This window comes from Corvus hawaiiensis, chromosome Z, assembly GCF_020740725.1.
Source record: "Corvus hawaiiensis isolate bCorHaw1 chromosome Z, bCorHaw1.pri.cur, whole genome shotgun sequence".
Lineage (NCBI taxonomy): Eukaryota > Metazoa > Chordata > Aves > Passeriformes > Corvidae > Corvus > Corvus hawaiiensis.
The window spans coordinates 26,158,316-26,183,790 of NC_063255.1; the positions used below are offsets into that span (position 1 = coordinate 26,158,316).

The window sequence follows — 25,475 nt, forward strand, 5'->3', positions numbered from 1 at the left end:
CTGAGTATTAATGAGTCAGTGAAGGATTTGAACTCAAGAGGACTTTCAGTGTCACAGAGAGCAGAGTAAAAAACTCTCGGACAAAGACAAAATTGAGTATCAAGCTCCAGCCACAATAAAGAATTGCAGAGCTGTCTCATACAGGAATGAAAGGCACCTGCAATTTATGGAGATGAAATCTTTGCTTCTTTAGCTTCCCCATCACTTCATTAAAGATTTCTTGTTAAAGCTGCAGCTTTGGAGGCTCAGAATCTGTCCAGCTCAGATCTGCATTGTTCTGATACCCATTTTATCAGAAAAATGCACCGCAGTGTTCTGCAAATCAAGTTTCCTTTCCCAATGAAACGTGCTTTTTTATGCCCTCTTGCCAACGTTTATCTTTCTATTATCTTTGCATATTAACCCTTACTGCTCAAGGTCTTCACCTACACACAATGTCTCACGCTGTCACCGACTGCCCTGGCCACTCCTCACCTCACCTTGTTGTTTGATCCAAAGAATTTAGGGGTAGGCGTGGAAGAGAGGAAGTCCTGCTGTCTTCATTCCATGTGGGGCAGGTCGTGAAGGTTGTTCTTCAAGCACCAGAAGGAATTAATGTGTTTTAGCATTTTCCCATCTATATGGTTGTCGTTTTCTTACTCTCAAGCTGCACAAACCTAAATACTAAATGTCATAGCCTTTCTTAAAAAAAAGGAAAGTGAGCCCACCACCAGAAATAGCAACTGCATCATAGGTGGGGTTCAGACCCTTGCAAGAAATAATGCAAGTGGAGAATTACAGAAGAAGTTACTGAAGTAACTGGTGAAGAGTGGCAGAGAACAGTGAAGATGATGTTAGCACCTGACAGGTGGAAGGCCATCATGCAGCTGACTTGGCAGCATGGAGGGTGTCTATTATTGTTCACAAAAGTCACAGCAATTGTGATCCAGAGAGACCAGAATGCTACTGTGGCTCACCTTCCTGGAGACAGAAGTCCTGCACTGATCCAAGGGGCTTCAGGGATGACAAGGGTCCAAGCCCTCTGGAAGAAGCTGTGGTTTTCATTGAGTGCATTAGGATTTGACTGAACACCAGGTGAAGTCAAATATTAATGTCTGTACTTCACTGTGCAAGAGGCCCAAGTATCCAAATGTGGCCGTAATTTTTCATTTACACTTCATGCTTAACACATTCCTCACTGATTCCAAGACGGACAAATCCCTTTCTGTTTCCATGTTGGATCCATCAGTAACACAGGACTCCCTGTGATTTACCTTCATTTGATGCTCTTGAACCCAAAGCGAATAGCAAATAACATGTTGAAGAAATCATGTGCAGGTAGACAGTCCCACCACCTACAGCTGGAAACCTCTTCATCCTGGTGACTAATGACCCCTTTACAACACAAAGCTACTGTTTGCTCCTGGAAAGCACAGAGCACTATTCCTGCCTTACAGGTTTAGGCAGAGCATTATTTTTAGCCCTGGTACCCAGGGGGCAGTTGCCACATGGCCAGAGGGTGTGAGGACTGACCTTCAACCAGCAACAGCTGGAGCAGAAGAAATTTGTAAGAAAAAGGATTTTAAAGATGATGGTTTTGAAGGTGGGAGCACTACCTACACTTCAAGCTGCTGCCGCATGAGGTTTCCTCCCTGAGCCCTCAGAGGCTCGTAGAGATCTGTGATAGCTTTTTATCCAGAGACCCAAGACTTGGGATGGAAGGATGAGAGAGAGTCTCTAATCAGAAATCCTCTGTATCTCTTTGGTAGCTTGAACATGTTCTCAGCCACACAGCTCTCCTTCCCTTGCATGTAATTTGAAAAGGATTTCACCTGCCTGACAGCAGCATTAGCCCTGTTTTACAGGGAGCAAGCAGAAGAACATGCTGGATGAAGTGATTCCATCTGGAACAGTTTTACAGCTGCTTTGTGCTGCTGAAGTGGAATTAGAAGCAGTGATCTGTGGACTTTTGGGAATAACATCCCTTCTTTCCCCTCAGTCTATCCATTTTTCCTACAATTATTTACACTTTCTACCTTACAGTTCTCATCTCTCCCAGAATAAATCACAGCTCAAAGATCCCTCTGTCCAGAAAACACTTAGAATGCTATTAAGAAACAGGGATAAACACACCTGCATGTTCAGAGTGCTCTTTTTATGGAGTTTTTTGCACTGCCTAGCAACTCAATCATCAGAGCAATCCTCAGAAATTAACCACAGATCTGAGTCCTCAGTCTCGTCCCTGAGTTGAACAGCTTTTCCAACACACAAAGGAGCAGAACAGGTCTTAAGTTTAATTATTAGCACTCACACAGGGACCATCAACACAAAGGTTCATATTTTTGAGCAGATTCCTAAGTCACAGTTTCCTTTCACGTATTCCCTTGTTGCAATGAAGAGAATAAGCTGTCAGCAGTGGACTGTGCACTTGTGTCCAGATTGAAGCTGCTCATTGACTTCAGTGCCGCTGTCAGGTTTTATGCCAACTAATGACCTTGCTGAGCTGGATTCCTGAGCTGGATTCAAAGTGACAGAATCTTAAGAAAACCTTATCCTGGCAAGGAAAGAATCAGCTCCACTGACACTTTCTGCAACAGAGAAGCAAAAGCGTTGGTTCAAATGTATTCTGCAAACACCCTCTCCTGGAGGCTCTGGGAACATCTCGGCTTCCGAAGCCTGAGCACATAGGACAGTCCCTGATCAAAACCTCCACTTCCAGAAGCTGAGCTGTGAATTTTCATCTGCTAAAATCTGAAATTCATGTGCTTCACTGTGAATAATTTTCTTTCATCTCCTTCTGCACCCCATAAATATTCAGTTTTTGAAAACTCTTCAGATAAGTAGGGAAAGCCCATGAACAGTTTTACATTGGTTTGTGGTTGGGATTTTTTTTTATTACTATTATTTCGTTTGTGTTGTTCATTTTCCCCTGAAACTCTTTTTTAACACTTCCAATTGCTTATATTTTGTCACTGGGCTATGAGAAATCTTTTAGTGGCTGGAAGATCCCCTAAATGTCTGTGTTACGTAAGGCAAAGTAAAATGCTATTGCTTTATGTGCCAGAGACAGAAGTGTCGTTTTAAAACAGCACATTTCTAAAACCACATCAGTTCTTCACCTAATGCTACCCTTCTCCAGTAGGTAGAAACTGAGCAGATTTCAAGATCCTGCAGCAGTTCCCTGGCAGGGATCATGCTGGCAATTCTGCTGATACACGAGGTGCCCATTAAACACTGCACTTGGTGTTATACCGGGTAACCAGCACTGTCATGGGAGTGAGATACTAAAACCTTTTGCACCAATGTTTTTCCTCAGAGCTTGTTATAAAAGTTGGGAAAGCACTTTCAGACATGTTCCTCCTTTCTATACCCTATTTAAATTAAAAAGCACCATTATAGGTGGTGGTAAAAGCTCGTTAAAAAGCACATTAGCTCTGTCACTGCGATGAGTGGTCACTGGTGCTGCACTCAGCTACTGGATTGCCCTTTTCTCATTCCCCTCAAAAAAATAGAATGGGTGATGAAATGCATCTCATGAGTTGAGATCATGATTAGAAGTGGAGTTCCCAAAGCATTTTTCCTCCAGTCCCATTTCAAGATGCACAGAATGGTTCTGAGCCAGACTCAGTGAGGCAGGTGCTGCACCCCATCAATCAGGTGCTGGGAAGGCATTTCCTAGATTTCGTAGTTACATCATCGCTTGTAGAAAATAGCCACAATTTCCCTTCCCAGCAGTTGCTCTGCTTAGATGTTTCTCGTCTCCTCACAGGTCCCAGCAAGCTCAAACTCCGTGGGATCAGAAGGCAATATTGTATTGCCTACTTTTTTGGAGCTGAGACCATAATTTTTCTGTACTGACCACCTGGGGTTCTAACTGCAAAAGTCAATGGCAACCAACTGTGATGCAAACCTCAAAATGATACTAAACAAAATCAGGGCATCAAGGGGGGAAAGTCCTTGAGGCAAATCATTTGGCTTTGCAGCACTGAAAAGTCCTAAAAAGCCAGAACCTGCTAGAAAGACCTCAAAACCCCACACCCTCGGTTGTGCCAGGGTTAACTGCTGGCAGTATCTCATGCATTTTCAGTTCTAAATCCCAACCTGTACTGGAGATTTCTGGGCCTGTTTCCTTTCAAGTTGGGATCTAGGTGTTCTCCCCAGCTGACAGCATTGAGTGCAATGGCAATGCATTACATAAAATGGAATGTGCCAAGTTATGCAAAAGCCCTGTCATTCAGGATTGTGTTTTCCTGTTTCTGCTGCTGTGGTTTCATCACATTGGTGTTTATCACATTGGTATTTTCATGCATAATTGGCACCCCAAGCCATGGATGTATGCAGATGCCCAATTCATCTCAACATCTTCCCAAATAAAACAAGTTCTCCACTTCCCACTCAGCAGATGTTTTAACAGCAGCAGACAGAAACCAAGAAGATCTGAAAGTAAGGGGCCAAGGCAAAGGAACTGGTAGCTGCAGTGTTTGCTTTCAGGAGCAAGAAGCACAAACATCATTTGTCTGAGAGTACCATGTTATGCAAGGCACAGAAGACTCTGAGAAGTCCCAGAGCTTTTCCTGGCACTGTCAGAGAAGCTGGATGTACTGTAAAGCTCTTGAGTTCCTTAAACACTACATGGCCTCCCTGTCTCAGGGCTCAAGTGACCCAACAACCATTTCACCTCCTCAGGGCTTGGCGGCATTCACATTTCCCCTTGTTTTCTTACACTGTGTAAGAAAACATTGCCTCTTGTTTGTTTCCTTACCCATGGTACGTTTTCTTCGACAGTGAGACTTGTTCTTGGAAATACTGGGCACAATCCATGTGTCGTACAGTAGACACTGTCCTGAGAGGTTACAGGGACAGCAGTGTTCACAGGGACACCAGTTCCAGAAAGAATGCTTGCTTCCAAGGCTCCTTAGCCTTTCTCCTGTACCTTCATCCTCTACTTCCCAGCAGCACGTCCTAGTCCTCCCTCCCAAGATTGCTGCCTTCACAGGAGATGGGACATCCTCCTGAGCCATCCATCCCTGTCCTGTGCAGCAAGATCCTCTAGTCTTGGCATTCCACAGCCCTGAACCTGTGAAATCCAAGCACTCAGTGCTCAGACCCCTCTGGCTCCGTGTCCCACTCATCTCTTGAGTCTGCCCCAAATGCTAAACCAGGTCCAAATGGGATGTCACCATGTGCACCATCACAACTTCATGTACAACAGCTTCCTCACAGTAGAGTGTGGAGATGGTTCTAAAACTTTGGGGTGCACCTAAAGAATGGCCATTTGTGGTATACGCCATAGCTTCAGGTGTAAAACTCAGTTCATCAATACGAAATCCATGATCTCCAGTACTTGAGACGCAAAAATGATACTGTTAGCTGCTGGAGCTGTCACCATTTTTAGGAGAGCCGCTAACCAGCAGCACTAAATAGGTTTTTAACCCCTTTTAGCTTTTAACAAATAAAATATTAAAATACATTAGCAGTTAATAGCTTTTAACACAGCTACTCAATTGTTATGTTCATACCCTTGTTGTTAGACTGCCCAGGCTATTGGTATTTCCCTGCTCAAGCTCACAGCCAGCTGCAGTTGGCTGTGGTGGCCTTCCCAGATAACACTCAAAGGGCTGGTGGCTTGATAAATACTAATGAGTCTTCAGAAGGGAGATCCAGGAAAAATTCCTTCACCGTAAGGGTTGTCAGGCATTGGAACAGCATGCCCAGGGAAATGGTGAAGTTGCCATCCCTGGAGGGGTTTAAAAGACATGTAGATGTGGCTCTTGGGGACATATTTTAGTGATGGGCTCGGCAATGCTGGGTTAGTGGTTGGGGTCTGATCTTAAGGGTCTTTTGAGTCTAAATGATTCTGTGGTTCAATGATCTGACAGTTAAAGAAATTTAAATGTCTTTATTTGAGATACTGCTATTTTGCAATATCTGTACCCATAACAATCTTCACATCTTGTTCAATGAATTGTCAAGCCAGGACTTCACTGTTGCCTCAAAACCTCCCTCCAGGTCTAAACAAACCTTGTTCTTTCCACTTCTTACAGTCACAGATGTCTGATTTTGGTGGGGCTTTGTAAGGCTATCTAAGCTGAGTGCCGAGAAAACTCATATCTGGGGATGGATCTGCAGCTATTACATTAATTTATTTTTAATTGTACTTGAGTCACCAGTAAACCTCCAGGTGTTCTGGATATAAAAATTGTCAACATTTCCTAGCCCTTTACCTGCCTTTTGCTCTGGCAATAACTGAGCTTTGAATGGAGAAACACAGTATATACACAGAAGCAGAGAACCTACATAGTAGAAATTACTCTAATTTCAACAGCTCTTTCTTCCAATAAGCTGGTCTTTATATTTCTGTTACTGGTATAAATATAAGTAACTGCATCCCCTGAATTACAAGTTTAAAAGAAAATATGTAGAATCCATTCTTGGTTCTTCAAGTGCTGATTTTTCAGACTTCATGATTTCTCTGAAGCCCTAGGCATTAAGATTCTGTTATTGGTTTATAGAAAACAGAAAGACTCTTTCAGTATAGAGCTTTCAAAACATAAGAAACACAAGAGAAAGAGAGCATGAGAAACAGAAAAGGTTAGAAAAAAGAGACAGCTAACAAGGCAAGATTCACAGTAAGACTATGGCATTTACCTATCCTGTCAGGACACAGATATTTGTGGTTTTTCATCTTGTCACATAATCATCCCAGGAGAGGACTACAGAAGGTAAGAAAGCAATGACAAGTGATGAGTCTTGTTTCCATCCTCAAGTTTTTTGTCTTCTGTTGAGGCAAGTAACCCTTAGCAGTCTTAGAAAATCATCAGTGAAATGCTGTTGGCAGCATTTTGCCCTGTCAATCCACAGAGCTGCAAGCAGACCTTTTCCTCCTGTGGATAAGCAGCAGTAAGAAGAAAACAGAAGTCCTTGAAAGACGGAGAGGATTAAAACAATTATTAACGTTTATCCTTTGTAAAAGGAGTTCATCAAATACAAAGCTGCAGCCACGTAATGATGCTTAAGAAAAAGCAAAGATTACCAGAAGCAGATAGAGCACTGGATGCAAGGGATTGCTGAACAACTCCCTTACACAGGCTTCCCAAGACTTCCTACCAGGCATCTGGTGTTGCTAGAGACAAGATATTAAGCCAGATGGACTTTTGGTCTGATAAACATTCCAGTGTTGTCATCATTTGGGGTGAAATTTGACAGGATGCCCAACATAAAGCAAAGTGTGGGCAGTCCTCAGCAAAGGATTTAGGATAGAAAATTGCATGGAGGTTCAGTTTACTGGTTTTGTACCAGCCTTTCTCATCCAGGCTTAAAAATTTAGCCAAATGCAGACATTGGTGACAGTCTGAGGGAGAGATGCTTTCCAGTGAAGTCAGACTTTGTCTGCACATCAGGTGTTACACTGCAGTTGGCATCACTAGGTGGGCCACAAATTTCTCAACAAACACCTAAGTTGACTTGGAAGATGCCAGTGTGGTTCAGTGTTGGGTCTTAATGGGGTTTCAAGTCTCTTCACTGAAACTGCCAAGAAATAAAATCTAAAACAATTCATCTTGACTGTGGTGATGATCTTCTTGGGACAGAGAAGATGAACCCTACTCCAAGTTCCTTCTTTAAGCAGGTCGTCTTCAGTGGCTCAAGATTTTGGCTGACAGCATTGTGCTGGAAGTCTCCATGAGGTATTGTCACAGCCCAGCTCCTGTTATTTATGTCTTCTGGCACTTGAATGCTGCTCCCACACTCCTAGGCAAGAACATTTCCCTCTGTGCCCACAGTCCTTCTGGCACAGCACAATGGCCAGCTCCAGATGGAGGCACACCCTGCGTTGCTTGTCCCACAGCCGTCTACACCAGAACATGTAAAAAAAAATCTGCCAGAGCTCCCTTCATGCCCACAGACTTGTAATTAGCTGCAGGTCTCATTCCCAGGTTGCAACACAGGGATCACAGATCAGCAGACCACAAGGTGGTTACCACCTGCCCACTTTTCAGGTAAAAATTTCCAGAAATACAGAATTTTCATAGCTTTCATGACATCAGAAACAGCATTCAAAAGACCTTTTTCTGTTCATTTTCAAACTAAACTGGGTGACTGTGAGTTTACATCCTACCTCTGCTATTCTTAAAAAAACTACAGACACTCTTTTATCCATGGGGTCATTGAAGAGAAGACGGGGAAAGGTCTTTTTATGGCTCTGTGGTGCTCTGCACTCCGTTCTGCTTAGATGATAATGCAGGGGCCAGATGGACTGGCAGAATGCTTCTTGGCTTGGTCTTTGCCAAGCAGAGCGTGGCCGTGGTGAGATCATCTTTGCAAGCTGCTGTGATGTCCGTGAGCTTCCTGGGAAGCAAATACAGCCTGACTGCTTCAGCTTTAGCTCTGTTTGGCTTCCTGTGCTCTGAAAGCTTGGCCTGTTAGAGGCTGGTGGGTTGCTGAAGGCTTTTGAATTACTGTGGCTTGGCAGCACTTGGCCAGCTCAAGGAAGTGCTTGGCAGAGTGGAAGATGCTGCCTGACTCTTCCATGGCAGCTTGAGACTTTCCCCACAAGTCTCTAAATGCTCCAAAGGCAAACAGAAGCTGTAGAAAGAGGGATCTGTGAAACCTGACTGGGGTCCTTGGGGCTACAGAGCATGAAGTCCATTCAGAAAAGGGCAGGGCACAAAACAGTGAAAAGAGTCTGTGTGTGTACAGCCATGGTTGCAGCCTGGGCTGTACAGAGGGGAATTCTCCCTCCTGCTCACTGCCAGGGGAGACTTTTTTGGTGTACACAACCTTTCAGTCCTCAGTTTGTCTGTGAGGAATGGCAGCAAAGACTGTGATACGGTGTCTATGCTTCTAGAGATGAACTGGAGGTGCTACCCTTCTGCAGAAGGCTAAATTTCATCCCTAAGGAGTCAGTAAAACATATTCTGCCGAAACAAATCCAGACTCTGTGTCCTCTGCTGGTTACCCAGAGCCCCAGAAAGCCCAGAGGCTTCTCATAACATTTCCTGAAACACTGTCTGGTCTAGAGACAAGTAATGCCAATAAACACCTAGATTTTGGGTGCTTCATGGGGATTGTTTTTCACATTTGAAGAAAACCCTGAGAGTACACAGACAGGCTATTTAGTCACCCGGTAAGTGTCTCCAGGTCTTTCCTGGGGGGTGGGAAGCTACCTGCAGGGAAACACCCAGAGGGGCAGGTCCATGAATGCTGCAGGTTTCTGAGGAACTGTTGCCACGCTAGGACGGAGATACCAGGTGTGATGGGAAGCAGATGGCTCTGCTGATCTTCTCCTGTCCTGCCCTCAGCTCCACCACCCCTCCCAAGGGTTCCGGTTCGGCACGGTGCGGGAGAGCAGCGCCGAGGACTACGTGAGGCAGAGCTTCCCGGAGATGCATGAGTACATGCGGCGCTACAACGTCCCTGCCACCAACGACGGCGTGGCCTACCTGAAGTGAGCCCCTGCATGCAGCACCACACCTCCTCCCCTGGCCAGTTGTTACCATCTGGGTATTAAAATAAAATAAAAAGAGAGATGCCTGAATTAAGGTGAAAACGAGGACAAAGTCAGTAGTATGGATTTTATTTAACAGTAAATGTGTGAGAGAGGTGGTGATGGTGGTGGGGAGAGAGAAAGATAGTGACAGAGAGACAGATGAAGTAGAAAATATCACCACTCCATGGATCCCATGTCCCACTGATCCTTTCCCTCTGATCTTCCCGGTGCTGAGGGTCCCACAAAACATGGAGTTCAGTGGATTAAAATGCATTTGGGCAAGGTGGGAATGCCCAGGTACCTCACCTGGGTGTGGGGGTGCCATCAGGCAAGGACAATGTATAAACTCCTGGCAGGTTTCTGAGCTTGGGAGCCCAGGCAGTGAGAAACATTCAGAAAAAAACATGCAGTCCAAGCAAAAGCTGCCAATGAGGTTCCTCAGTGTGGTGCGAGGAAAGGAGGTTCTCAGAGAGGAACCTTAATTTGTCGTTAAAATGAATAAAAGAAGCACTAGACTGGTAAAAAGTAATAGAAGTCTTGTTGCTTGAGGAATCATGTCAGTGTACCTCAGAGACATTTGTGCTTGACAGTCTGGGGGACACACAATTCTTGCAGGAAACAGGAGAGGTGGCAATAAGCCTGAAATAATTTGTTCATTTTATCTTAGAAGTTGCGTAGCAGATGGCCTGAGAACTTTTCACCAGCAGTTTTTTCCTGTTGTTTTCTGTTTAGATATTTTTTCCCAGACCCACCCTATTGATAATGCATGGCAGTTCTTTGGGTCAAACTGGAGTCAATGGATTGAAATCAATGAAGTAATCACATCAGGAGAACACACAGAGTTTTAAGGGGACAGGAATGAACTGAATGGTGCAGTCCCAGGATCAGATGAGAACAGGCACTGCAACTGTTCTTTTGTATCATTATTTTATCCAAGCATGCTGTTCAGAAATTATTATTTTAGTAAAATTCAGTCATCTGTCTTCATGAAGACAACACGAAGAAAAGCTGAATTGGGTGAAGGAGATAATTTACCTCATATTCAAGGAGAAAGGATGAGACACAACATTGAATAGGTTATCCTTCTGTGTTTTTTCTCTAATATCCCCAAGCTTAACATCACAAAGAAACCAAGACACCAATTAAATTACCAAATAACAAATAAAATTGGTATTAAATTACCAAAATAAAATTCCAAAGTATTTTAGCAATTTTTGATCTTTTCCACTAAAGCCTTGTGCTGACTCTCAATTGAGTCAAAGTTCAAGATATTGTAGTGGTTTTTGTCTTTCAGAACAATAGCATTTTGTGGAAGCAAAATAAGTCCTAAACACGCTGACTACTCCTAATGCACAAAGGCACCAAGTTTGCATTTTGTGCACAATTCCCTCCTTCAAAACATAAACCACTTGTCATTTTAAGTGCAGATGTGCAAATAGCTGTCCCTGGCTCCTGTTTTCCTACAGTAATCTTCCAGAAAACTGCATGGACAAGTGTTCAATGAGTGTCACTGAGCCTTAGACTGTGAAGTGATTGTGTTTCTGACTTTGATGTTGAATACAGGCATGATCCAGAGAAACTCGATGCCTTCATCATGGATAAAGCACTCTTAGATTATGAAGTGTCAATAGATGCCGACTGCAAGCTCTTAACTGTGGGAAAACCCTTTGCCATTGAAGGTAATAACCAGTTTTATAACACACTGCTCTGTTTCTGCTGTGCTGAGTTTGCTTTGTTGTCCTGTGGTATTCTCAGTGAAAATACGGAGGTGAAACTGAGGACCCCTTGAGGATTATGACAAAATTCTCAGTGACTGAGCAGAATAAAAGCTCCAGCCTTTTTTTGTGTTTTTTTGAGCTCTCAGATCACTTGTACCACCTATTTCAAGGCCAGGTTGGGTGGAGCTTTGAGCAACTTGGTTTAGTGGAAGATTCCCCATGGAAGGGTTGGAACTGAATGGTATTTAACGTCCGTTCCAACCCAAACCATGCTGTGGTTCTGTGATTCTGTGACCTGTTGCCATGCTCAATATAGGAATTATTCCAAGTGCTCAGGCAGTCTGTCTCCAGACAAGTAGGAGGCACAGTCCATCTCCCTGCTCGCCATGAAATAAAGAGGCCCCTGAAATGAGGCTTCTCTTCTGACAGCTCGCTTTGTTGACACGTGTTCAAAACCCAGTTCAAACATGTTCAAAATGCAGTTCTGCAGTTTCACTCTCATCTGAAGCAGACAAATACTGTTCCCATTTTAAAGGTCAGCTCAAGATTCCCACTGAATCTGTAGTTAACTGAGAAGGGAGCCTGCCCTGGTGTGTGGACTCCTGCAGCCTCAAGGAATTAGCAAGGACAGCTCAGAAGGCAGCCTTTGGAAGCAAGGCTGGTGTGAAGCTGCTTCCAGCATGGATGAGCACATGGGCAGCAGACTTGAGGAACCACTTCTGTGATAGATGGCCAGTGGAAAGGACTGGTGCTTCCACTTCCCTCCCCTCCGAAGTCAATCGCTCCAACTGCTCCCATCATATGATAAAACAACCTCCTTCAGAAACCTGATAAATCCCTTTCAGAAAGGTCTGCTCTGCTGAAGTAAAACTGAAACCTTCCACAACTTGGAATCAAGTAGATTAGATTTCAATAGAGAAAAAGAAACAAACAAATAGACCCCTAACTGTATGATTTTGGATGACTGGATTTCATATACCCCAATTACAAAAGAAATATGCTGATAATGGGGTATTTATGAGTCTTAGCTGTGCCAACTCTGAAACAAATCCTTTGACGTGAGCAAATTTATTCAGGTGGAATTTTAGGCACAGTATAAAAATCTCGGGAGCAAGGGAGACTACTGCATTGTAGGAACACTTATCACCTCATCACTCATTGAAAAGAGAGCCACTGTCATGGCAAATTCAGCACTTGTCTGTCTGTGAGGGTTTTTTTATTTCTTCCTGTGTTGTTGTGGGCTTTTTTAAGGAAACAGTCTGAAATTTTGAATTCTGAACTGAAAAACAAAAATCCACAGTGGACTGGAAATGAATCTCTGCAGATAATTGGCATGCAACTGAATGCCTTTGAGACATCAATTGTATTTGTTTAGAATTTCTAAAGTCAAACCCCAGAATCTGCAAATAGAAATACCATAATCAGAGTTACTGAATTCATTTTCACTTACACTAAGTCCTTTACCAGCACTTCGACATGGTGAAAGACAACACAGTGGCTAAAAACTGCATTTGTTAGTATCTGGAAGTCCCTGTCAGTGCCAGAGCAGAAGTGCATGAACTGAAAGTATAGCCCCTGGGCTTTAAATTGCTGTGTGATGACAATGAAGATTGCTCCTGTATATATTTACGTGCATACAGCTCCTCATCAGAAAATGCGCAGGAAGAAAATGTCACATCTGACACCACAGTCACATTCAGTGCTCTAACAATGCAAGGGGATCACAGAATGGTTTATGTGACATTGAGGCCTTTTTGCATTGCTGAAAGAATCCATGGCAAGGGCATGAAAATGTCTGTGTTTCTAGAGAAAGGATTTATTCATCCATTGCCTCCCTTTTAAGTTTTTGAACCTCCAGTTTTACATATTTCTTGTATGGCCATAATAATTTTGAATTTGCTTATTTTGTTTATACTGAGTGACTTTATTTTGCACAAAAAAAGGTCTTGTCTCAGCATTCTCAGACCACAGTAAGCCAGGTTTGAGCTGGCTGGCTGAAACAGAGTGTCAGCCTGCTCTTCCATGCTGAGATGAGCATATTTCAGCAAAAACCAAACAAGAGAGAGATCATGGTACTGTTCTCCCTTCTAGGATATGGCATTGGTCTTCCCCCCAACTCTCCTCTCACCTCAAACATCTCTGACCTGATCAGCCAGTACAAATCCCACGGCTTCATGGATGTTCTGCATGACAAGTGGTACAAGGTTGTTCCCTGTGGGAAAAGAAGCTTCGCCGTCACGGAGGTAAGTGATGAACTCAGATCACCTAAGTGAGGCTTTGTGCTAGCTGACAATTATCTCCCCTCGTTCCTAATGACGTTCCCACAGGGCAGGGATGGGTGGCACCTGAAGGGAAGGAGGAGGCCTTGAGGACAAGAGCTGCTGACCTGGGGAGCAGTCAGATGAGAGCAGGAAAATCACGTCAGTGGGACTGTGCTGCTGAGTGAGGCACCAGAGAGCTCCTCTGGAGACAAGCAGGGCATGAAAAGGGCAGTAAAAATCCTGATCTGGCGCAGTGCATGGCAAACCTGTCTGATTCCACTCAGCTGTGTGTGTATCACCATCCACAGAGAGAGGGGGAGCTCAGCACATCCCAAATTTCTAATACACCCTGACTACTTCCTAACATGGGTGGCCGCTACCTGTACCAAAGACAGGATTTCAGGCTGGAAATGGTCTGCTGAGATACCATCTCTAAGAGAGGGGGAGTAGGTCTCACTTCCATGTAGATCTACAGGAAAAGGAAGTAAATCTTCATGAATGTACTTGGTACATGGAAGTACCAAATCAGAGGAGTTACGCCAGCTCATGGCAGCTGAAGAGGTAGGCTTTTATTTATGAGAAAAAGATGACTCTTACCAGAATAGCAGTTTTTCCTCAAGTTCCCCAGACTTTCAAGTGAAAAAAAAGGTAAAGTATTGAGGAGTCAAAAGAACCAGCATTGTCTGAAGCTTAAAGCACACTCGCAGCTCAAAGTCTTCCAGAAGGGGTTGGTTATGTATTGTGACTGGTACAAAACAGTTCGAACTCTGCTGTCTCATTCTCAGAGTGTTCAGCCAAATGCCAAACACACAATGTATGCACCTGAGGAAGTGGCAGCATTCTCCTATCAAAGAGAAGCCCAGTTTCCTGGGGCTCTGACTCCCACTTTTCAGTCGTCACCTGAGCATCTCATCTGCAAACCTCTAGCTGCTAACTAAATCACTAGAAAGTTAGCATTTTTTAGAGATATGACAAAGTAAATCTGTATTCAGCATCTTTAATACATAATTTTTTAGGGTACTTCTGTGTGTCTTACTAAATTTTTTACTTTTTCATTACAGTTGTGCTAATAAGAAATAAATTATATTTTAACATCAGACATTCATAGAGGAAAATTCAATTTTTTTTTTATCCAACTTACTCAATTTTTTCTTTCTTTTTTTTATGTGATTAATTCAATACAAGAAAGAAAACTTAAACAGGAGTGTGTATTCACTTCTCTTTCTGATTTAGCTTATCTGAAAATTGTATTATCATCTAAAAAGGGAATTGTCTTTTTAGAATAGCTCTTCCTTCAATGACCTCTTGTTACTCTACAATTTAACAAGTCTTTTGAATTAAATCTCAGGAAAATGACAAGGTGGTAATGGTATTAATTACCTCAACTGTCTTAAAACCCAAAGCTCTTACAGCAGAGAAAACTCATCTTCCTAATAATTCCCTTGTGATGTGACATAAGGAGCTTCCTCTGACCATCTTACCCCAGAAGATTCACCTGGGGCTGTATTCTCTGTATTCTTAGTCATAGAATAAATTCCAGTTAAAAATATAGTTTTAATTAGTACTGCTTTTCTCCCAGAACATATGGTTGCTCCTTTAAGTCTGTAGAGTGAGGTGCATAGAGCCCCTGGGAGGGGTATGAGATGATCCATTGGGCTGCAGGAGTAAAGTATTAGAGCCTGAGTATTACCTGCCTATAAAAATTGTAAATAGATGTACATATATGGGGGTCCTTGCTCAAAACGTTACCAGTAGGGGTGCATGATCAACAAAAGATTCTTCAAGGCCTCCCAACAAAGGGAGAGGAGATGGGGAAAAAATCTTCTCCAGTCTGAAAAGAAACTTCAGATTTTGCCCTGTGAATAGCTCCATGGAATTCTTTTTTTTTTTTTTTTCCCCACTAGTGAGTAGGTTTCAACAACAGGATTTTAAGGGAGGCCTTAAACATGGGGTCACAGCTGGAAGACATGTTGTGCTTTAAAGTAATTTAGCCTTTTGACTATTACCTCCATGTGAAGTCCAAAAAGAAGGGCAGGTCTAGCTGCACCCAGGCTGGTTGTCTGACCATAGTCCTTATTTCATCTTCAGTTGCACTAATTCAACATGCACAACTGAGTTTTTTGTTCAGAAACTAAGGTCCAACAAGTTTGTTCAGGTGTCTGAACTGAAGCACTCAGTTCATGAAGTTCAACAAGGCCAAGTGCAAAGTCCTGCACCTGGGTTGGGTCAATGCCAAGCACAGACACAGGCAGGGCACAAATATAGAACAGATTGACAACAGCGCTGGCGAGAAGGACTTGGGCATTTGGTGGGTTTGAAGCTCAAGATGACCTGGCAAAGTGTTCTTGCAGCCCAGAAAGCCAAATATGTCCTGGGCTCCATCAGAAAAGTGTGGGCAGCAGGTCGAGGGAGGTGATTCTGCACCTCTGCTCACTCTGGTGAGACCCCCCTGCGGAGTTGCATCCAGCTCCAGGATCACAGTATAAGTAGGGTGTGGCAGTGTTGGAGCAAGTCCAGAGGAGACTACAAAGGTAATCAGAGGGCACCTCTACTCTGGATCCAGGCTGGGAGAGCTGGGGGTGTTCACCTGGAGAAGAGAATGCTCCAGGGAGAACTTACAGCCCCTTCCAGTGCCTAAAGGGGATCCAAGAGAGCTGGAGAGTGACTTGGACAAGATGGAATGACAGGACAAGGGGGAAGGTCCTAAAGCTGAAAGAGCTAGATTTAGATAAGGTGCAAGGAAGAACTTAAAAATTTAGGTGGTGAGGCACTGGGAGAGGTTGCCCAGGGAAGCTGTGGCTGCCCCACCCCTGGAAGTGTTCCAGGCCAGGTGGGACAGGGCTTGGAGCAACCTGGCCTGGTGGTTGGCACCCCTGCCCTTGGCAGGGGGTTGAAACTAGATGGTCTATAAGGTGTCTTCAAAACCAAACTGTTCTAGGATTCTATGAGTCTAAAAAGTCACTCAAAGGTCCTTATGCAATCAGAAAGTGAGCAGAAGGAGAACGCCACAGCAAGTCTGTGCTGTTGTGGGGTAAGCTCTGCTAAGTCCCGATCTTCATTTTCCCGAGTTACCTCACTTTTAATGCATCTCACATGTGCATTCCCTCTTCTTCATCCACTCCTTTTGGCCAAGAACTTGCAGATTTTAGAATGTGCGATTTCTTAGCTGGGAGAAATGTACTAAACTAAATGGCCAAGCAGCGAACACTCTCCAAAGCACAGGTTCCCCACTGCTACAGCAAGAAGCATGGGAATTAGTCTTGGACTTACCTTTATGTTGGTTTGTATCATTTACTCCTGTACAGCCCAGAAATCTCTGTAATTCACTCCCTGCACTCAGCCACAGTAGTATTTTACAGATTGAAGTGTGGACAATGTTCAGCAGAGAAGCAGATAATTCTTTTTTTGAAAAAGCCCCAGCTTCTCAGTGTGTAGTCATTCACATGGATTATATACCAAAGTGAGACCTAGCAACTGCCTTCTGACAGCAAGAGTAAGGCTTTGCATCCTTCTAGGTCTTTTTGATAAATTTGGTCTGTGACACACTGCACCTGTCGACCAAGAGAAATGACCCCAAAATGGGAATATATGTGGGTGAAATACTGATCAGTATAGCCTTTAAATTGGTGGAATATCCATCATTTGTTTTTGTCATTACCTCCTCATCTGTACTTGATTCTTATCCACCTGCCACTCCTGCCCACTGAAGTTAATTTTTCTATAGATTTGTTTTGAGATCTATCTTCCGAATCACCATATTTAACTAGTATTACACTGGAAAATTATATTTCCTGTGGCAGAACTCACTGCTAGCTCTTCCCATCTCTCTCTATCTGAGCACTTTGCTCATTCTAAACTGCATTTCAAAACAAAGTTGTCCGGAAAGAAATTATTTGGCCTGGAGCTGGAAGATTTGCAGTGACTCTTCAAGCTGGGAAGACAATAAAGATGAGTCTCAAAGTGCAGAGGTCAGAAGGGCTTGACTCTGCTGTTTTGTATGAAAACATACAAAAAACATGGTCTCCAGCAAGACCTCTTACCTGAGGCATCTTACTCTGGCCAGAACCCACCGGATCATTTACGGGGAATGCAGGTAACTCAGGCTTGGAAGGAATACTGCAATGAATTGCACTTTACCCTCTCCACTGCAGGTAATTGTGGGCAGCAGTGGCTGTTCTTGGTGAGTGCTAGCTTCTAGCAATATTGTTTGAGTAGTCTTGATTTAAAATTGATTTAAACTGTTGTAGTTTCAAAGGAATGCCTTTGTGGTAAAATTGCTGAGTTCCCTACTTAGGGCAGAACATGGTGCAGGAGGGATGAGGGGTTGATGGAGTTATATTTTTACATCATATCTGGACATAACAATGTAATTTGTTTTTATTTTGCATACAGTATGCTCAGCCCTCCCTCTACCCTACTGTTATTTTCATTGATGTCTCTTCAGAAGGAGCCAGGCTCTGGGGACTTGCCCTTCCATCCCATTAGCTCCACCCAAGCTCAGAAAGGACTGCGGAGAGAAGGTTTTTACAAAGAAAGTGGAAAATCACTGGCAGAGGTTGCCCAGAGAGGTGGTATGTGCCCCATCCCTGAAAGTGTTCAACCATCCCTGGAAGCATTCAAAGCTCCGAGCAAGCTGCTCTAACTGAATATGCCCCTGCTCATTGTGGGGCAGTTGGACCAGGTGGCCTTGAAAGGTCCCTTTCAACTTAAACTAGCCTATGGTTCTGTGATTTTTGGGAACCAAAAGCTTTGCAATTTTCTGCTCCTGTCGAAAAAGCAGCTCTGGCACTCAGCCAGCAGGGCAGCAGGCAGGGGGATGCCTGAAAGGCAAAATGCCTGCAGTCAGTGGGTTTGGCTGCTCAGGTCAGGCAGTGATGACCAGGACAGGGTTTATCAAGACAGTACAAAAAAGAAGAGCCCTCCCTGGTCCATGCTTTGGGAAAAGCTAACTGAGTGTACACAGTCTTTCATAGCTTTTAGCTACATCTTTTAAAAATCTTCTATTTCACTTGAAAGGCTTATATATTCTCCCTTTTATATTCACAATGGTGACAAGACAGCTGGAGCTCTAGAACTTAGACTGACTTCCACATTGACTGGCAGTTCTGTCTGATAACAGCCAACATACAGAATAAAAAATTATATATTGCCACATACCATTATCCCAGCTATTAATATCAAGAACTTGCTGATGCTTCACACAAATGGTATCTAACATGACACTTAAAATAACAATATATGAAAGCACACAGACGCTGGCCGCCCAAACTGACCCTGTCACTGCAGTCCCAGTACTTTCCACGGTGGTGATGCTGGGGAAGGCACAGTGCCATGAACCTCCTCCCAGTGCCTGAGGGACAGGTCCAGGCTAACAGTGGGGATTGGTCCTTGACCACGGCCTTTCATCTGATCCAGACCAGGCACACAGCAAAAATAAAATCTTTTCGTCTTAGAATCATGGAATAATTTAGGTTGGCAAAGACCTTTATGATCAGTGAATCCAACCATTAACCCAGCACTGCCAAGTCCACCACTAAACTGTGTCCCTAAGTGCCATGTCTGTAGGTCTTTCAATCCCTCCAGGGGTGGTAACTAATCCTCTTTTCATCTCACATCAGTAGTGGGATCCGTGGATGGCTTTTCTCTCAAGTCTTTGAAGGAACTTTCTCAAACTTGCCATGTCTTGTGCCTGAATTGATGATCTTTGGCCTCAGCATCACACGAGAGGCACAATCAGACAGTGCCTCATTCATCTTGCCATGATTTCATCCAGCTGTCATCCAGAAAATGGTGCCTTTCTTCTCTTGTCTTTTTTCTAGTCCCCTTAAAGGTCAACCAATACTTTCCTTTTTTGTTACACCCATCACCTGACAGCTCAGCGGTGACTTTTCCAGCCTTAAAACTCTGGTTTATGTTTGTCCCTGGTGCACTGCAGGTGTCAAGGGAAGGCCATGCAGACACTTGCAAAAAGGAAAAAAACTGCCCTGTGCTCATAAATAGCAGCTGCCCATCAGTCACCTTTCACAGTGCCTTGTTGCCAGAGCATGAAAAACAAACACAAATAACAGGAGAAAAGGTTCTACTGTACCAAGACAACTTTCTCAGCCTTACCTCCCTGTGTGGGGAGGAGAGGTGGCCCTTGCCCACGGGAGAGACTGGGAATGTTATGAAAAAGGGTCTCACTAAGTGACAGATGTTGCTTTGAAAAAGGGTCATCTCAGTGTGGGAAAAGACAGTGGGTTCTGGACTTGCTGTGTGGAAAAAAATACTCTGCACAATGGTCTTGCAGAAAGAAGTGAATGAGTATTGACTCTGCCCTGCAGGAGAAGATGTCTCCTGCAAGTGAGTAATAGATTTAAATTCATCCATCGAAACTGAAAACAAACAAAAGAAAAAGGTGACTGTCTGAGGAGATACTGACAGGGCATGGAAAACTGATGAGCAGAAAATAAAACATTTATTACAAAATGGAGTGTTTTTCCAGCTCTGTGCAAAAGTCTTCACAACAAGCAAGGAAAGGAACTTGTCTTGCCAAGGCAAATTCAAATTTCAAGTATCTTGAAATTTGTCACTTGAAACCCTAAAGCCATGGTCACCAGTCTTTGCTAAGGATGATCCCCCTGAAAAGATTAAATTTGTATTATTTTTAAGCTGCCACTTCTTTGAGAGCACAGAGAGCCATAAGAATGAAAATCAAGTGAAAAAATAAATCTCTCTGCAGCTACAAGAAATGCCATAATATGGAGAAGGGGACATGTTTTAATAGCACTTAGCTGACTAAATAAAAGCATCAACATCAGGAGGATTTTCCAGGCCTACTGAGATGTATAAATGAGTTGAGAATTCTGCCCTTCATATCCATTTATCCCTGCTAATTCCTTCTCAGCACAGGTGCTGCAAAACTTAACTTCCTAATATCAGCAAACCTTTTTAAAATCCTTACGGGGAAAATGCAATCAAAAAAATACAGCTTATCATTATAGTTAACACACACATGAAACCCATATTTAGTGTTTGGGTTCAGCAGTATGTAGCACCAATATCTGTGCTGTGCTGCCAACCTGTGGAGCATCTACAAGGATCTTTACAAGCTTCTAATTAGTCAAAGCTAGACCACAGGAGTATTTGATGACTTATTCAGTGCAACAAGGGAGAGTAAAGCATTTACAGTCTCCTGTAGTAGGGAGTAATGCAGGAGTTCTTCCCATGGAAACAAATGCTGAAATAATTAAGTGCTGGTTTTGTCTTTGCTCCCTGCTCCAAAGTGAACACAAATGTCAGACTGTCTTCTCTGCATCCCTTTGTGACTATTCAGGGCTCAAAAAAAAAAAAAAGCATATAACTATGGTGGAAGCAACAGGAAATACTTAGATAGCAATTACAGATATGGGTTGATAAATTGGAAAAGTCTCTCCAAGGATATATTAAAAAAAAAGAACATACCTGCTCTTGTATTTGTTGGTTTCCAGAAAACGCCAATTTCCCAATTTGCCAGTGGGATACAACTTGGAGGCTGTTGCCACTGTAGTGTGTAGCAACCATTAGCTGTAATTATCACAAGATTGACTACATTGCTTACTGCTCCAGAACTGTTACATGGCCATAACTGAGTTCCTTCTCCTAAAATGCAGGGAGCTACCTCCTGGATTTATGATTACAAACCTGGAGCAAGGACTATATATTTATCTTGGCTTAACACAGCATACACCACATGGTGGGCTTTTATTCCTTAAAAACCTCCATATACATATATAAAAGGAAAAGAAAGTAAAATACCGAAATAGGGAAATCCATCAGTTTGTTTTCTGTTGGCATCACACCCCCAACCCACATGCCCACTCCCCTCACCCCTACCCCTTGAGCAGAGAGGAAAGCAGTGATGCAGAGAAACTAGGTTTTTTCTGCTCTTTCCACATATATTTTATACATGCACCTAAAAATACATAAAGGAACAACAAAATAAGGATTAGGGCTTGCTCCTCCAATCAGCATGAAGCAGTGAAAACGAGAGGTGCCTCTACTAGATGGTTTCCTTTATTATTTAATGTGTGTGTGTCTACAATAATTATGAGCAGCTGATAAATAGCCATTTTTACAAAGGTTTGTGAATGTGCTGATACTGCCATGTATAATCACTCCACACACTCCAAGACACACTGTGTTAATTATTTCTCTCCTACCTTGTTTTCCCACTTAATTTAGTCTCAAAAATTTCCTTCTACTGTGCAGCCTTTATCAGGCAGCTCTTCCAATGCATTACCTTCTTTATTGCTAGATGAAATATTGTTGATGCTTTGTTTTAGCACTTCCTTTCCTAGGAAAAGATGTCTTGTTTGGGACAATTTCAGAAGCCATCTGTTACAGGTGAAAAACTCATCTGGGATGACAGTGCTGGAATTTCTTTCACTTGCTTCCAGGGAAGGTAGAAAACAATTCTGCAGAGCTGACAGGACAGGGAGCCAGACCCTCATCAGCATAAATCAGAGAGGCTTTGCTGAAGACAAGGGAGTTATTTTTCATGTAAGGAGCTGCCCAAGTGTTCTCTCTGCAGCAGTGCTGGGATGGCATCAAACACCAACCCCAGGCTGGAGGAGACATCCCAGCATGCAGGAATCCCCACCACAATAGGGCTTTCTATTATTATTATTTTGAATGGCTAGAGTTTTATGGTATTACGTTAAACCTAGTTCCCATGGCAAGAACCACCCATAGGATGTTACTCTCTGGATGTTACCCAACAGCTGGAGCCTTGGGAGCATCGATAGATAGGTGTATTCATCAGATGACTGAGCAAATACATTCCCTATTAATTACTGTTTGTTCTTGTGTTTACTGTTAACTCTGCATCTCTAAGTACGTTGCTGCACACTTGCCTTTGAATACCCTTTCTGGGAAGGGAGTGATTTGCATTAGAGCTTTCTGGAGAAATGGCAAAAGCACCTTTAACCAGGATGTTCAGCTGTTTCGGATAGCAAGTTTTTTGCATCTTGCAGATACACATGACAAATACAAAGATGAGCCATACTGACATCTTAGCTCTGAGACCTCTGAGAAGAAGATCAGACATGGGACCTCATTCTGGTTTCATTCTACCTGGGCTAAAAGTTGGGCTTCACTGCCAGTTTAAAGAAACAGGTCACACAGACCTCCAGTCAAACACTTCAGTTCTTGGACAGTTTAAGGCACCTGTAAAGATTACCACCTGTAATCTTTATGTCACCCTCCTGTGCCCCTAACTGGAAGAAAAAACTATGGGAAAGCAGTTTCTTGTCAATAAGAAATTTTGGTGTGGAGAGGGAAGTTTGCCTTGAGGTTGAACTGATGCAGTCTCCATATCAGAAAACCCTTGTGCCAAAACTCTGACACACTTCTACCCCAGAGCCACTCCGCCATGGTTTTTCACTTTCCACGCTGCAGTAAGTTTCTTTAGAAATTACTTTTACACCTCCATTATACCCTTCAACACCCTTGAAGTGTTTATTCACTGGTACAAAAATTCTCATCCCAAAAGTTCTGCTCAGTGTGCTTTGGGACAAGGAGGCTGATTTTGGCAGAGGATCTCCAAAACAAGAGTTCATTGCCAGTGCCAACATGGGAAAGTTCTCACTCTGCTAGATTGCTGAAGCTCTGTTCTTGTAAGAAACCCATGATATGCTATCTCATACCATTGTGTTTTCAAGAACAGAAATCAAGTATGCAAACCAGAAATCAAATACACAAACCAGAAGAGAGAAATACAGCTCACAGTCGCCCAACCAAAGTATGCAACAGGACTTCCAAGCCCTCAACTTCAGTGGACTCATCTCTCACTAACTCTGTGGCTTAAAATGACCTTAGAACAAGACTTCACAAATATTCTGTGATTTATCTTTTGACTAATTCCAGTTTCTTTTTCCAGCTTATAGAAATAGATATAATAAAGCACAATCCCCACCCCCACCCACCGAGCAAATGAACACAAGGAACACAACAGGTCCAGGGTAGCAGCATCACAGGTGACACACAACCCTACCAAAACTCTGCTCCTTCTTTTTGTTTTTTTTTTTTTTAATTTACTTGCGGAATAACATTGTTTAATAGAAAGATAAGACTGGAACTTGTATTACTGGAAATATTTCCACAGTTGTCTGTGGGCAGTAGTTTTTTGCAAGGGATTTTAGTTATTGATAAACTTAGTTATGGAGGCCTGAGAATAAAGGTACTACATGCATACCTCACCCACACATTGCAGGGGAGGTATTTGTGGAGGTTTCTGCTCTACACAGTTTCTTGGTGTTCAAACATGATTAATGCCAATAAGACAAATTAATTAAAGGTTTCCTACCCTACATGAAAAGGGTGGGTTGGCAGAGAAAGGTGGGAGTGTTCCTGTTTTCCACAGTTGCAGTCAGAGTTCCTAACAAACACAATTACAGTCCTGTTAATGCTGGGAGTGGAGGGGTACCATGTTTCTGCTACTTATTTCACATTTTCTCTATGACCCTCCATCAGGGGTAAAGCACTAAAAGGGAAAGTTAACAATCAATTCCCAGAAAATATGAACATTACTCCCTGCTGATGAAGGACTTGCTTTACAGTTCATTGACTACATTCTATCAAACAGTACTTGCTTTTACAAATGCAAAGACACTGCAAGCACCAGATTATTGTATATGTTTAACACTCCACCTCATTAGGGTGATGGCATAAATTCCCTGTTGTTCAGGTGATTCTCTTCCCATGACAGATCCTTTGCTCTGACTGAACACCAAACAGCACAGAGAGGCTTTGCTGTGAGCTGTATCCAGACTGTTCTGCATTATTTCTCCACTGTGTATTCAGTCAGACCACATTTCCACATGAGAAAACAAAGCATCTGCTTCAGCACAATAACAGCCTCCTGCATTAACTTCCCCTTTTGATTTTATTCACAGACACTGCAGATGGGGATAAAACATTTCTCAGGGCTCTTCGTGATGTTGTGCGTTGGCTTTGGTTTGTCCATTCTCACCACCATTGGGGAACACATCGTGTACAGACTGGTCCTGCCACGAATCAAGAAGAAATCCAAGATGAAGTACTGGCTCCATACCAGTCAGGTATGTGTTCTGGAGGGACCCAGTGAAAGTCATGTGGCTGACTAAGAAAGCCTGGACAAGAAGAAGGTATGAAATGTTGTAAGAGCACTGACAATTGGCATTTGAAGGGTGACTGCAGCTTTTGGAGCCTGAAGAGGCTGACCTAAGGACAGAGTTGGAAGGACAGAGGAAACAGTTCAAATATTCAAAGCTCACAGAGGGACCTTTCCATTTGCACTTGTAGCCTCACAGCTCAGCTCTTTTGGATGACAGAAGCAACAGTGCTGTTACCCTGAACTGGCAAACCAGAACATTTTATCTCATGTTACAGGTACCGAAACCTGTGAGGCATGCAGGAAGTGCTGGGTAACCTCCCTCGTTATTCTAGCAAAATTAATGGGACAGAATTGCTCTGAGTGTTTGCTCTGAAGGAAGAAGTTACTTTGCAGCAAAAGGCACAAAAGGGAAGAACTTCTGTTGCTTTAAAGCAGCACAGTGGAAGAAATATTTTTAAATTAATTTTAACACCAGGGATTGTTTCCCAACTATTCATCAACATTTCAGTTTGCCCTTCTTTGGAAAACTGTGGGAAAATAAATCTGTTGTAATGACAAAGCACAGACAATTTCTTGTATCCTTCAATGTGCAAAATAATTTATGCTCAAGTCCATCAGACAAAGCCCAAATTGTTTACCTATTTGTGGAGCTATTTTTAATCTTGCTTTTACTAATTTATTTTCCTCTTTTCCCTCTAGAGATTACATCGTGCTCTGAACAGTTCATTTATTGAGGAAAAACGTCAGCCTAAGAAAAAACGAGTAGAAAAGAGGTAGTAAGTTTTCCATGCCTTAAAACACAAACCGTAAAAATTACTTTAAATTAAATATGTTGTGTCTGGATATCTAGTCATGGATCTAATACACCCCAAAGGTAATAGAATAAAAAAAGAATGGAAACAAGATAGAAGTGACAA

The 25,475-nt window shown here is 42.9% G+C and overlaps 1 protein-coding gene across 1 annotated transcript in view; it reads left to right on the forward strand.

The window, feature by feature from the left end:
* GRIN3A (glutamate ionotropic receptor NMDA type subunit 3A) overlaps window positions 1-25,475 on the forward strand; it is a 67,932-nt gene that overhangs the window by 38,098 nt on the left and 4,359 nt on the right. The window contains exons 4-8 of the mRNA XM_048290690.1: window positions 9,279-9,424; window positions 11,030-11,145; window positions 13,276-13,427; window positions 24,359-24,523; window positions 25,258-25,331. Coding sequence (XP_048146647.1) covers window positions 9,279-9,424; window positions 11,030-11,145; window positions 13,276-13,427; window positions 24,359-24,523; window positions 25,258-25,331 — 653 coding nt within the window. The remainder of the gene's footprint in view (window positions 1-9,278; window positions 9,425-11,029; window positions 11,146-13,275; window positions 13,428-24,358; window positions 24,524-25,257; window positions 25,332-25,475) is intronic.